This window comes from Saccoglossus kowalevskii, chromosome 18 (genome assembly GCF_978046115.1).
Source record: "Saccoglossus kowalevskii chromosome 18, keSacKowa6.1, whole genome shotgun sequence".
Lineage (NCBI taxonomy): Eukaryota > Metazoa > Hemichordata > Enteropneusta > Harrimaniidae > Saccoglossus > Saccoglossus kowalevskii.
The window spans coordinates 29,738,950-29,753,639 of record NC_140658.1 but is presented as its reverse complement, the minus strand read 5'-3'; the positions used below and the strand labels follow the sequence as shown (position 1 = coordinate 29,753,639).

The 14,690-nt window shown below is 33.0% G+C and overlaps 1 protein-coding gene across 3 annotated transcripts in view; it reads right to left on the bottom strand.

Annotated features, from left to right (window-relative positions):
- Positions 1–14,288, bottom strand: part of LOC100370375 (phosphatase and actin regulator 2-like) — a 34,280-nt gene extending 19,992 nt beyond the window's left edge. For 2 of the 3 annotated variants that reach the window (XM_085493151.1, XM_085493153.1), the window contains exon 1: positions 14,136–14,288. In XM_085493151.1, coding sequence (XP_085349277.1) covers positions 14,136–14,247 — 112 coding nt within the window. In that variant the 5' untranslated portion in view covers positions 14,248–14,288. Of the gene's footprint in view, positions 1–1,362; positions 1,386–14,135 lie in introns of those variants that run through there. The other variant, XM_085493152.1, reaches the window with a different exon arrangement.
- Positions 14,289–14,690: the final 402 nt, after the last annotated feature.

The window sequence follows — 14,690 nt, the reverse complement described above, 5'->3', positions numbered from 1 at the left end:
TCTTAGCAGTGATTGGTTAAGGAGTTTTTGCCAGTACTTTGTATTTCAATATTTGAGATATAAAAATGCATTATAATAATGTTCAGTTATATACCATACCAACATTATCAGAAAATATAGCAACTCATTTGAAACTCACACTTGACAATGGTTAATATACATGTAATAATAAATTACAAACCATATTAACCAACAAAGACCTGAATACAAAGTTCTGCTTTGGGTGTAACCCTAATTATTGCATATACACTATGTAGATGAATTGGTTGAGCATTCATAGTTTGCTGAAAGAATATACATCAGCCATTAGTCAGTAGCTATATACGATCTACAATGTTTCTTGTAAGTCCAAAAAAAAAGTTGCTTCTCATCGCAAGGAAAATTGAATGACCATGTGGTGATGCAGTTTTAATTTTCAATTTTACAATGGGATGCACTTCACTGGTACATGAAATTACAACAACTAAAAATGTGTGAGGTACAGGTTTTCAAATTAACCTACCCAATACAAGATGACAAGCAAAAACTTAAAGTAAGTAAAGTAACAATATATCCACTTTCAGTGAACATAACTTTGCAGTCATGACATCATTTCAAACTCAATATTATGGCTGAAAAGCTGAGCATTCTACAACACATCTATCTACTTTAGAATATAGAATATAAGTTGTGAAATGTATATTTGTCAAATCATGCAAGACCAAGCATGGTGTTGGAAATTATGTGGAGTATGGTAGAGAACATGCATGCATGTATGACTGAATGCATCCACACAGCCACGTAGATTTATTATAAAAACATAGCATTCATTGTATTCCCCATATGATAGAATTTTGTAAAATTAATATATACTGCTCTATTCCTTCTCAACAGCATTTGTAGCAATTACATAACCATAGAACGTATAGCATGTGGAATTTATGAAACGATAAAGATCATCTGAAATTTTGATGATTCGTTGTTAATTCCATTGCTGTTACCTGAACAAGGAATAATTTCTAGTCACAACACTTATAAATGTCTCTCGCTATTCTAGTTTTTGCTCAATTCATTTATTTGTCTGATTGAACATTTTTATTGAATAATTACATAATACTAAGTGAGGACATTTATAAATTACACTATCTCCTTATCAATTATTAATCTATGCATTAACGCAACAATGCCATATTTAGATATGTTGCCCAAATATGGTCAATGGTATAATATAATATTACTAACTAAAATTAGCGGCATTCATATGGTACAAACAAATTTATAACTGTATATGAAGCAAGGTCATCCAAGGTCATCCAAGTTAAGGGGAAAGAGAAGGAATAACAGGGATGAGAAACCACACGAGATATATCAAATAATATGTACTTCTTCGTTCAAGGTCTGGTGGAAGTGTTGAACTTCGACCGATCCTCCAAAATCGAGACCCGGAACTGGATTTCTTCATCTTGTCTATACATGAGTTTGTCCAGGAACTAAGAATGCAGAGTCAGGTAGAATACGACAACTGAGTTTAGTAGCAAAGATGACTGCAGGAAAAGCCTGTCAAAAGAAGACAGTCAAAGAAACACAATACAGAGATATACTTGACATATACAACACACAAATAGAGAGATACCATACCATGAATATTAAAGCTGTGAAGAAATGGTTACTATAACAACAAGAAACATGTGCAGGATTAACCAGGATAGACAACAGAAGAAAAGAGTCTGACACAGAAAGACAGAAAATATAAATTCTCCTTTCAAGAAAAGGAAAATTTCGGTTTATAATGATACTAAGAAAATGGTTGAAAGAAACCAATATAAACGGCAGAATAATAATAATGACTGGAATGATCATGGCCATATTTGGAATGACAGCACAATACTTGAATGACCGTGGTTGAAAAACATTTACTGGAAATTAGTGTTCAAGGATGGGCAAAAATTTAGAGTTTAGATCTTGGAAGTCCTGGAAAGAAAAAGGTAACGGGCACGCAGATGCCAAAAAAAACACTTAGAAAAGAACTTATATTAAGAATTTGTGAGAAGAGACCATGCGGTTTTCAACAAATCTCAGAGAAGTCCACATGTAGTACTTATATATGTAATATCAAAGCAATTGGACTTGCGGTTTTGAACAAGAAGTTGAAACTATAACTTTTTACTAAAAATGACAAAAATATTCACCAAAATTAGAGAATTGAAGATATCATCACAAAATGAACAAATCTGAGAGAGGTCCACATGTAGTACCTATATATGTAATATCAAAGCAATTGGACTTGCGGTTTTTAACAAGAAGTCGAAACTATAACTTTTTACTAAAAATGACAAAAATATTCACCAAAATTAGAGAATTGAAGATATCATCACAAAATGAACAAATCTGAGAGAGGTCCACATGTAGTACCTATATATGTAATATCAAAGCAATTGGACTTGCGGTTTTTAACAAGAAGTCGAAACTATAACTTTTTACTAAAAATGACAAAAATATTCACCAAAATTAGAGAATTGAAGATATCATCACGAAATGAACAAATCTGAGAGAGGTCCACATGTAGTACCTATATATGTAATATCAAAGCAATTGGACTTGCGGTTTTTAACAAGAAGTCGAAAGTATCACTTTTTACCAAAAATGACATCAACATTAGAGAATTAAAGATATCATCACAAAATGAACAAATCTGAGAGAGAACCACCCAAGGTACCTTCCTAGAAAGTTTCACAGCTATACAGTTTGTGGTTTTTAAGAAGAAGTTAAAAATGTAAAGTTGATGACGACGGAGACGAAGAATCAGTAATACTATAAGCTCTGCTCGACTTCGTTGACAGCGGAGCTAATAAAGCTTGGTGGTTGTTAGTATTTTAGTGAAATTTCTGTAATTATATAGGACTGATTTACACAGGTACAATACAACCATACATTGTTAAGAACTGGAACCAATCAAATAGGGGATGAAACTTAAAAGTTTCCTTTTCATTAGATAGATTGGGTACCCGACCCAATTGTACCTAATCCTAGCAATATAAATTAAGACAGGATTTGAAATATAATTTTCATTGCTTGTTCACCATTTCATGGACACCGATAGATTTTATAAACTGTGTGAGCAATTTTTATTTACAACATAAGCAAATTAAGACTATCTTTATTTGGCAAATCACTAAACTTGGTACATATATGTATTCATTTGGTACCACATTTAGTTTAGTATTACTTGGATTACAACAAGTAAGTCCCTGCTCTTTATGACAAGCATTTGCTGGTTGATACTTGCAGCCAAGACAGTACAGAAGAGTGAGTCATAACAGTACACTATCAACAACCCTGACCTTTTGACTGACCAGCTACCGAGTTCCTATCGGATTTTTTTTATTTTCTCTCAACTATTCAAAAACAAATTTAAATGTCAAAATCAAACGATAAGAACGTTCAAAACATCATAAAAACAGTTTATTGCAGTTGGAAAACAGAGACAGTCTAGACTAAAATGGGTCAGTTGACAGGATTGTATGATTATTTCATTTCCCATCTTTGTTGACAAGGAGAGAGATTTCAATCACTAACTGCAGAGATAGGAAATAATGATCATTTGTGCAACTAGAGACTGACACATGTGTTATAAAAAAACTAAAATGAGTGATATACATGTACACTCACGTATTATGGTAAAACTACTGCTAGTGTTTCACCCGTAAGGAAATATCTTACCAGTTGACTTCCGCTGCCACCAGCGCCTCATGATCAAAAGTTAATTTTCTTGCAGAATTACCAATTCCAACAAGTGCTTGAGACTAAAATAATACCTCTCTATCTCTACCAATGGCTATAAACTTGTACCACATTTTAATCATGTGACGACATATAAGGTCAAAGTTCAAATGATATATCAGATCTTATTTTCATTCATATCAGCAGAGGCCGCTAGGACACCAGTTAAAAGTAACTTCACATTCTCACTTCGCATAAATAAATAGATTTGTACATTGATTCAGGTCGTTGTTTGATGTATTCAAAAACAGGTGAACTAGTTTTTTTTTGTAAATGACATAACAGTACATTAACATACTATTAAAGCATTTATGGGTCTCGTATAAAATATAAAGAGAACAGACAGAACACCCAAGTAGCCTTTACATAACATTTTGTAACTATACACAAATTAAAATTTTATTTAGCATAACTTCCATTGTAGAAAAATTATTATTATATTCATATATATTCGCAACTTTTATTAAATTCATCTGGACTTCTGCTAAGGATCAAATAGTTGGCTTACATTGTTTTTCTTAGCTAATTTCAAACCAGCTTAGCGACTTTGCAAATGGGGAGAAATGAAAAATGTTACAGTATCACTGTAAAATACACCTTATATTGCATGTTAGCAAATAATTTTATGCAAATTATGTACATTCGGTTCAAAATTAAAGAACATTTAGAATCAAAGAAAGCCAAGTAAGAAACTAATCAGGTCTCTGCATAGTCTTAGAAGATCTATGTCACAAGTCTCATTGAAATGTGATGATCAGTACTTGATAATATATCAAAAGATATAAATTGAATAACTACGCAAATTAGATAATTAATATTCAGGGATATTAACATAAAAACTATCAGGGGTGTGCATTGTCCTATGACATTTATGTACCAAGTTTCATTGAAATGTGGTTAGTACTTGAGATATCAGTGAAAAAAGGCAAAAACGTACTGATCATTATGCAAATTAGGTAAGTAATATGCACAGATTTATACCCAAAACTAATCAAATCTGCGTATTAGTTCAGAGCATCTATGTACCAAGTTTCATCAAAATCCAATGAGTAGTTCTTTAGATATCAGTGGCCATCATGAAACAGCAAAATTTAGCTAATTATCATGCAAATTAGATAATTAATATGCATGGATTTCAACCAAAACCAAGCAAGAAAGATCATAGTGTTTCAAATGGATAATGCAGCAAATAAAATTCAAAAATGCATTGAAATGTTCCTGTATTGGTCAATGTTTGTTAAATGATTTCTCTCCAGTCAAGTGGAAGTCTTCTTTTTTATTTGATAATCAGTTCTGGTGGCAAAACACTCGTGTGTGAGTTTGTAGTTGAAATCATCAAACTTCTGAAAAAATCTGTTGTGTGAGCTTTCCAGTGCCTTTGTCCCCACAGAACTTTCCCAATCTCCCCATAGGGGGCAGCAATAAAATATTAGTGACCAAACAAATCTAAGTTTATCTCATACACAAAATTAGTCAACTTGGCTCAGCTGATGTTTGAAATGATAATGCAGAATCAAATAACAAAACAACAAATGGTTGATGAGGTTGAAATGGCCTTTCTAAACACAGTGACATTGGAGGTAACTACATGTATGCTAGCAAAATCTCTTCAAAATAGTCTTAATTGGGAGATTAATAAATAATTAGCTCTACTAGGTCTAGATTAGTGAGAGAGATGGACAAGTTCATTCTCCTTAAATAACAATTATTTGGAATTCAAAAGTTAACTTTTGTCATCTTTCACAAAACACACCCATATAAATATGTCCATATTTGAAAGGAAATTTGAAGACGACCTGTAACTAATTGGAAATTATGTATATTTGGTCAAAAACTAACAAATTTCCAAAAAATACATAAAAACAAACAAAACATGCATAAGAAACCATTATGTCACATCAAGCCAAATGTACATTAATATTAATATACTAAATCCTTGTCTGAAAAAAATGTTTTGGATGTTAAGATACTCAACTTGATAAAATGTGTACTATATGAACAACTCTCAACTGAATGCATGGCTCACAGGGAAGCTCTGGAACGTGTATTCCGACTAGCTTGTGGATTTACAACAAAAATAAATAAATTATAATAAAATACACTTAAATTTGAAAGAGACGCTATCATTGTAATATGACACCAAACTTAACCTCATCTAATACGAAACCACCTTTAAACAGTTGCTGTCACGGAAAATTGCATTGATGGGCAAGTGGATTAGGTAACAGACATTGGCTCAGACTAAGGCCCCAAAAGAGCTGTAAATTCCAATTAATTTAACATAGTCTGAAGGGAATGATAACTATCAGTAAATGCATAATACATAAATTTGTAAAATTGTATCTGCATCTTACCTTATTAGAAAATTCCAAATAAACGATTATAAAGTGGTATTTCAAAGATACAAAGTTTGTTATGAGACTACTGCAAAATATGCACTCAGACAATAGAATTTCGTTGATATTCACGTCGTAAGTTGTCTTTGAGAAATGATGAACAATCGCATTGACTTCCACTACACACAACTGTGGTGACTGTGGTATCCTCGTCCTAACCTTAAACTTATTGTTACAAGTCTTGTTGATTCAACCACTGATCCAGACACTTAGAAATGAGCCTCAGAACCAGACATGGTGGCGATCAGTGGGACTTTCTCACTATTTGGAAATGTGTCCACCATCTTAGAAGTATCGGTATCATGTAATAAAATTCACAATTCTTAACAATGTAGAAGGCTGAAACTACGAGCAAAACAGCAAAATTACGGCTGGCTGTAACATAGGAAGAAATATCCAACAGAAGCAATTCTTATTCCTATAACTTTACATTAATGTAAAAATCCAGACTCCAGTCAATACTGGTAACAATTACTGTACTCGAAAAATGATGGTCATTGTCAAAGCATAGTTTTTGCATGGTTAGCATGGTCTATGTAATCGCATGATATTCATCGCGATCAATATCTACATTGTATTATATAAATCTGATGCCAGAATTCGGGAAAAGTCAAACAATGCTCAAAGATCAGGTGACTAGACAGGGACAGGGGAAGGGTACTTGGTCAAAATTGGGCCCGAAAATTGCTTAAAAAGTGGAGGGAAGGTGCTTAGTCAAGCATGGGCACCAAGTATGGTATATGTACAAATGAAAACTGAGCTTAGAGTACAGGAACATTACATAGATGAATGTTTATGGATTAGCCAAGTACTTAGTAGTATAAATATTCAGTTTGAACAAATCTGACTACTTTTTGCACAGTAATGTTATAAGAGATCATTCTCACACTATTGTGGTTAAGCATACCTTTTGTAACTCTAGTCAACACACCAAGAACAATATCGGCAACTGACATTTTCAAACAGTCATCAATCTTTAACTTTACCAGAGGTTATAGGTCATATGCAAATTTGGACATGGGGTTAAGGGGTAGAATTGACAAATATCAGATAGGAGCAAGTTGTGGGGACGTAGACTTACCAGAAGTTCAAGATGTGGCGAAAAGGCAGGAGGTAGGATGGTTTTGTATTTACTTTCAAAAAATGAAGAATATTTCATACTGGACACTGCACATTTCAAACAAAACTCGCATATTAATAAATAAATAAATGAATAATTAATAAACTCAAATCATTAACAATACTAATACATCTGTTCATTATAATGTATGCTACAATGTATACAAAGACAATACACTCTGATTCAAATAACTATTTTACAGCAAAGATTAATGTAAGTTGGTTGCTCATTGAAGTTTCTTTACAATTGGTAAGGTTACCCTGGTACACCCATACGTTTATGACTACCCTAGTACAGTAGCCGTGTCATGTTCAAACAAATAATTTCAGCACTAATCCAGCAATGTGCATTCAACTCTATTTAAAACCAAGTAGATTTTTAGTCTGTAAACAGAAATATATTTACATGATATACTCTTAAAAGATACCATGCTTTACAATCAGTGACTATACAAGATTTGCCACAATATTAGAGGGGGGGGGGGGCAATCACACTGACATACATACTTGGTGTACATGTATATATATATATATGTACTGGGTAGAGGACACAATGAATGAACCTTTGACAGTTTCCCGAAAGCAGAAAACAGTGTTGTCAATTTATTTTTTAGCAGAAAGCTAATTGAGAACATTTCAGAACATGTCTTGGCATGTCGTTTTTATCAGTTACTTATTGTATTAGTCACTCACTCTAATGTGCAGAAATGTCAACACAGTAAAACCTGTCTTTACTGAATAGTAAACTGGAAACCTGAAACCTATTAAAACTAAAAACGAAATCAGTGTAAACTGGAAAATTTATGTATAACATGTATCAATTGTTTAAAATGAAACTTTGATAAACTAGGAAACAGTGTGTAGACTGTAAACTGAAAACCTATTTTAGCCAAACCCTATGTGGGCTGAAAACCTATTTCAGCCAAACCCTGTGTGGGCTGAAAACCTATCTCAGCCAAACCCTGTGTGTGCTGAAAACCTATCTCAGCCAAACCCTGTGTAGGCTGAAAACCTATCTCAGCCAAACCCTGTGTAGGCTGAAAACCTATCTCAGCCAAACCCTGTGTAGGCTGAAAACCTATCTCAGCCAAACCCAGTGTAAACTGAAAACCTATCTCAGCCAAACCCAGTGTAAACTGAAAACCTATCTCAGCCAAACCCAGTGTAAACTGAAAACAAAACAATTTCCAAATCCCTTAGGCATTCAGTTCAGGCAGAGTTCACTGTATTAATAGATGTGGTTTACTAACAGCTGTTTTTGGCTGGTACATGCTTATCATAAAACTAAAGCAACATCACATTCATCCATACACTCTAGCCATCATAAAGTATAACATTGTTTTAACAAAAAGAACAAATCAATAATTTTAATACAATATTACATTATTATTATTATTAATAAAATTGCAACCCATGTAGTATGTTGTCTTGCTTTAACACAAATCACATCAAAATGAGTGGAACTGACAAATATATTGATTATGAATACAAATTAATATTAAACTCGGTATAAATTTTAGGGGTCATTTGGATTATTTTTCAGTAAAATTGGTTTTGTTAGCACTGCGTAACAGGGAAAGTGTTTAACAGGAAAACTTTAATAAAAATGCTTAGGTAATGGGTGCATAACAATTCATTTGATTTCAAGGCCAAAACATCTAACTCTGCATCAGAATTAATGAAATTGCATAGGAAATCTCTGACAATTTTGAAGGACATCATGGTAGCCCAGTGGGGAATATAACACATCTTGTGTGTCCTTGGTAAATCTCAATCTTTGCGAAGTAATCATTTCAATAAAATAATGATTTAATATGAAAGACTTTTCCAGAAACAAAAAAACGAAACAAAAATAAAGCCATGTCACGTAGAGAGTACTGTCACGTTGCTTTGGTAGAAATGACAGAACACAAAGCACTGTCCATACAATTGTCGGAAATGCATAAACAATATGAACAAAAGAGAGGAAATGTACAGGTAGTACATACACAGGCACTGTCACTGCGTAGGCGATACCAAACAAACAAAATTCAACAGCAAATTATAGAGGGCAGCAGACATCAATCATCTGGGCCCCACCCATGTATATATATACATACAATGTATATAAATTAAGGTCACTAACCTCTGGAGTGAGATCATAGTAATTTCAGCTGACTTGTTCATTTATCTATTTTGTTGAAAATTGGTCATCACAATTGTAATTAAAGTTAACACAACACACTTTTGTCATGTGACCTATTATTTGGGTTTCTACCAACTCTCCGCATGTTGTTAATAACGAATTAATTAGATTTGGCTACAAATGATGTCACTTTCACCACCAATGGTTAAAACGAGATACTAAATATGCATTATTCTATTTATTTCATTAGAAACGCATTCTCAATAAAAGCCATTATTACACACCGCTGTCATCTTCGTAAGCTCATGTGCTTCTCATCCAGTGAATTCTGAATGGACATCAATTATAAAAACTTCAAGTCGTTCTCACCCACAGAAAAAACATAAGTAAAACAAAATGTTTAATAATTGTGCATATAGAAGCATATTTAAATTTGACACAAACCGGAAAAAAAATATTATCGTTCATAAATATAATAGTCCAGTCCAGCCAGTTATAACTAGATACAAAAGCCGAAACACAGCAGCAGACAACATAAATTTATACTTGACATGGCTAACTACCTTACGAATATGTTACGCCACTCAGTGGGACACATTTTGCAACTAACACAGGGGGGGGGGGCATTCATTGGAAATATGTTAATATTAAAAATAGAAGTCCTCGCATAATTTTTGAGAAAGTTAGTCATATATCCTGTGACCTAAAGCACTACAAGCGATTACAAAGAAAAATGTTTTGAATAAATTTTGTGAATATACACACAGGTTATCAAGCTGGGAAAGGCATGGTGTCTTATCTCTATCACCAATGGAAATTTCACTTATTTATGAGCTAAGTAATTATAACACTTCACACATTTTCTGTGAATAAAACAGCCCTTGGAAATTGCATCTGTAATTAAACAACAGTATTTTATTGAAGCCTAACAGCCTTAGCCACTAAAAATTACTGTGCAAACGTGCTGAGCTCGGCTCTTAACTAACCAGGCCAAACTTATGACCACATTTGGGCAATTCTAAAGGCTGTTAGTGTAAACCAAAACAAATAAAAGAATATTTAATCTTTGATAATCTGAATATTTATTATCAGTGGTTAGACTCAATGATTTTGATGGAGAAAAGTAGGTCATGTTGTTTTGATGCATATATTTCAAGCAGTTTGAACAAAGTATATTACTGCACATGTAATGCATTACAGCAGAAGTGAACTTCCACCTGTATATCATAAATGTAATTATGATATTATTAGGATTATATTATCAGGATTATTATCAAAATAATATACTGTTTCTGAATAAAATTTGGAGATATTGAAATAAATCCACCATAGAAACCAGAGAAAAAAATTTCATAACATTTGGGTAACAGTAATCATGCGTTATCTACTATACAATATACTGTAAATGTCAACAGGAAGTGGCTGAAATGTTATTGCTCAAACCAAACTAACCCATCGTTGGGTACAACGATATTTTATGTTGAGTTGCTTCAGAGGAATGATTTTTCAAACAAATAAAACATTTGATTAGCCAGATGTATATCTTGGAATGCAAATCTCATCAGGCAGAAAAAATAAGGTTAAAACAGAACACAACTAACTAGTCAAAATGCAAAAAAATTTCATTATGGCTCTCCACAAAATAAACCATCAAAATTGTGATCAAGCCCTGTAAACTACTGTAGAATACTTTATTTTCGCTTGAAGAGATGATTCTGTTAAAATAAAATCCAGCGAATATACTTATTTTCATATATTTCACATTAAACTCATCAAAAATCAGTGAAAATAAATTCTAAGCAAAACGCCCAAAAAGCCTTATTCCAGCGAAAATAAAGTATTCCACAGTAACAGAAAATTATGTCCACACAAAAAACTACATAAAAACTGGCAAAAAATGAAGCACCAAGGTGTGATTGCACAAGGTTTGTTGTTCTCTTAACCATATCCTTGTATGACAAAGATTTCAAACATTTAATGCGCAAGGACATACATAGATTTTAACAGCCAACAAAAATTATTGCAATTTGCATTTACTGCAATGTGCCAGACACAAAGCATATGAATGGGTCTGCAAATTCTACAAAAGCCACACCAAGTTTATAATAAAATTAAATTAATAATTAAGACACATTTTAAATAAACCGTTCATGTACTACCGGGGGTAATCTGTTCCACTATAAAAATGATGACTTATAACCTAATGCATGACAGTACTGAGATAGAGAGAGCTAGATGCAAAATGTACCGGTATACTCAATACAACATTTGACCATCACATACAATCTTTTGGAATCAAAACTGTAAAATATGCTTGCATGTTTGAAATCAATCAAATGAAGGGATTGCTGGCTAGTATATTTTGACATATACATGTAGTGAAAGCAACAACATTCACAAGTATACAGAAGAATATTATAAATTATAAAATTCTAATTGAGCTGTCAGTTGCAGCCTGTTGTTACTTTACCCACAAAGAAACCAATAAGGTAAGTAATGTTGCCGTCTCTACTACTCAAAAACACTGATGGTAAGAACTGCAATAACAAAGTAGGGGGACAACGTCCTATTGCAAAGGACAGTTTTAGGGCAGAATACATGTCCAATGTTAGCAAGCTACAATATATCTAACAAATGTTCGGAAACTAAATTATCATAATTTTAGAAAGCTATCTATACATATTTATAGCAACAAAAGTCTTTGATTCTTACAAAAACAACACTGTGAAATATAATTTTAATACACAAGTGACAATCAATACTAACTGCTATAAAGTGTTTGTTCAATGATAAAACTTGCATATTCAGTTCAGACTACATACTAGATCGATCTAGAATATACAATTATTGGGATGCATCTGGTCCACTCAAATAACAGCAAAAAATTTAAAATATTATTTTGTTACATTAAAAACTCATATAATGACATACTACATGGCAATGTTTAAGAGTTGATGATGATCCTTTGCCGTCTGTTAACTCAAGAAGACGCCAGTAATATACCACTATTTACAGATTTGTGTGGGAAAGTGTCAGACTTTCATTGGATTTCATTTTTATATGAATCTCTCTTTTTGTGCGAGTATCTTCAATAAAAATAAAAACTAAACGTTAGAAAAGTGGGTGATCGATGTTGAGATTTAAAATTTAAGTCCAAGTCGATGTAATAGACAATTTTGTGTTTACTGTGAGATCCTGTGCTATGAGTGAAATTGAACACAAAAACAAACCTAACAAAGGTCATAGCGTTGAGGCAAAAACATAACAAGGGATTCCAATTTCCACATTTAATAACAGACAAACATTCAGTCCACACCTTTCATGCAATACAAGATATTGCAGTCATCATGATGATTGTACAGATCATATGGAGTTTGCCATGGTATTCCTAAGAGAAACTGTTCTTATTTGACAAATTTATTTGATAAACAGTTTTTGTTTGAACAGTCATTTCCAGGAATTGATTCAGAAACAAGTTTTATGTGTCAACTTTTCAAGCTTCAGCCAACAACTTTGATAACAAATGATAGTTGAACACTACTTGACCAATCACAATGCCCAAGCGAATTTAAATCGCGACGCCCATATTGCCCAGTTGGGCTACCGAATTTGAAAAGTGGTAGCCCCAAGAAAGAAACTGTAGTCTGTGGACGCGGGGCTAACGCTAATTTTGAGCCTGTCGCCCATATTGAATAACTTTCGCATACATGGCAAAAAATTGGATAATAATTGAAAGAAACTCACAAAGACTCATAGCTAATGAGCATTAATGATTCACTTCAATACCTAATACATGTAAAAGTGTATTCTTTAGATATGGATGTAGGCCAAGAGTTTTTGAGGTAAAGGTTTTATCAATGTTTTATATATTTTCATAAAACACATTCATGCCTATGTGAAATGGAGTGTAACTATAAAATTTTCACAAATTCCTTTAGTCCATGACATTTTGTAGCTGTGAAATTTTTACTGGGGTCTTAAAACAGAGTGTCAGTAACTTTCTTGAAATTTTGTCATGTCATGTCATGTCATATAATCAGAATTAAATGGATTACAATATACTATAGATCAACAAAATTTAAATCAGAAGCTAATGCTATATTACCAATCAAAAATATGGAATAATATGAAATATTAACAAATTCACTTGCTATAATTAGTATAGGATATTTATCATCAGGTGAGGCAAGCTACATAATCATAACATTCACATTGTAATGCACAACACTTGTCATGTGATCTCACCAGGAGTTCAACAAACTCAAGTCTTGAGTCAGCTATATAATAAAATACGTTGATTCGTCACATTCTTTGATTGTGATTACCCCAGACTATCTCGTTAATATTATCCAAGTGTATGGTTCATTTGAAGACGTTAATGACGAGTGGTGTAATATTACATAGACCATAATCATATAAAAATTAATAATAATAATTCAGTTATAAATACATGCATGCCATTGTTTACAAACTCGGAAATTGACGGTAGCAATTAAATCAATGTAACTGGGAGATGTAGGAAAAGAAGTGACACGATATTTCAACAGCTGTTTACATATAACACCCCGCCTTTGATGGCGACTGACATGAAGAGAAGAAAAGCAGTAAAGCTATTTTCTTGTCGGGTCATACAAACTGCTCAGATTGTAGAAAGAATATGTTCTCCGTTCAACAAACACACCCAAGCAAAGTGACATCAGAACAATAACGTTTCGTTTCATTCGAGTCTAACTTACCAGCATTCGGGTCAGTAATTTTCGGTACTAAAGTCGGCGGATCAGATGAGCTTCTATCTCTCTGAGTGACTCGTTTATCTGTGATAGGAGAACTGCTTGCAGAACTCGCCATGACAGTCCAACCAAGGATATCCTTTTTCAGGGTCGCAGGAACCCGGAAGCAATAGTTCTAGCTAGACTGAATTATTGTTATTAGGGGTGGTCGTAGATAGAGGACATCATCAAATATAGTTATCATATCGACAATAAATCTATATCATTCTCGATAATGTCAATACTATATTTAAAGAAAAAAATATTATGAGATATATCGAATAAAATACATCAAATGACATTTTTTTCATAACAATGATACCCCGGCGTATAAGGCAAGTCACCAGTCTTTTTTTAGTTTAATCCATCGAAATAAAACGGAACTGCAAGGTCATTGTCGGAGGATTTCTTCATGAAAAACATCCATATATAAAGTTGTTGTTTTCTTATCAGCGTGTTTGACTACACTAAAAGAAAGAAACGTGAGTTTTTAATTATTTTTCAAAAATAAATTAAAATAGT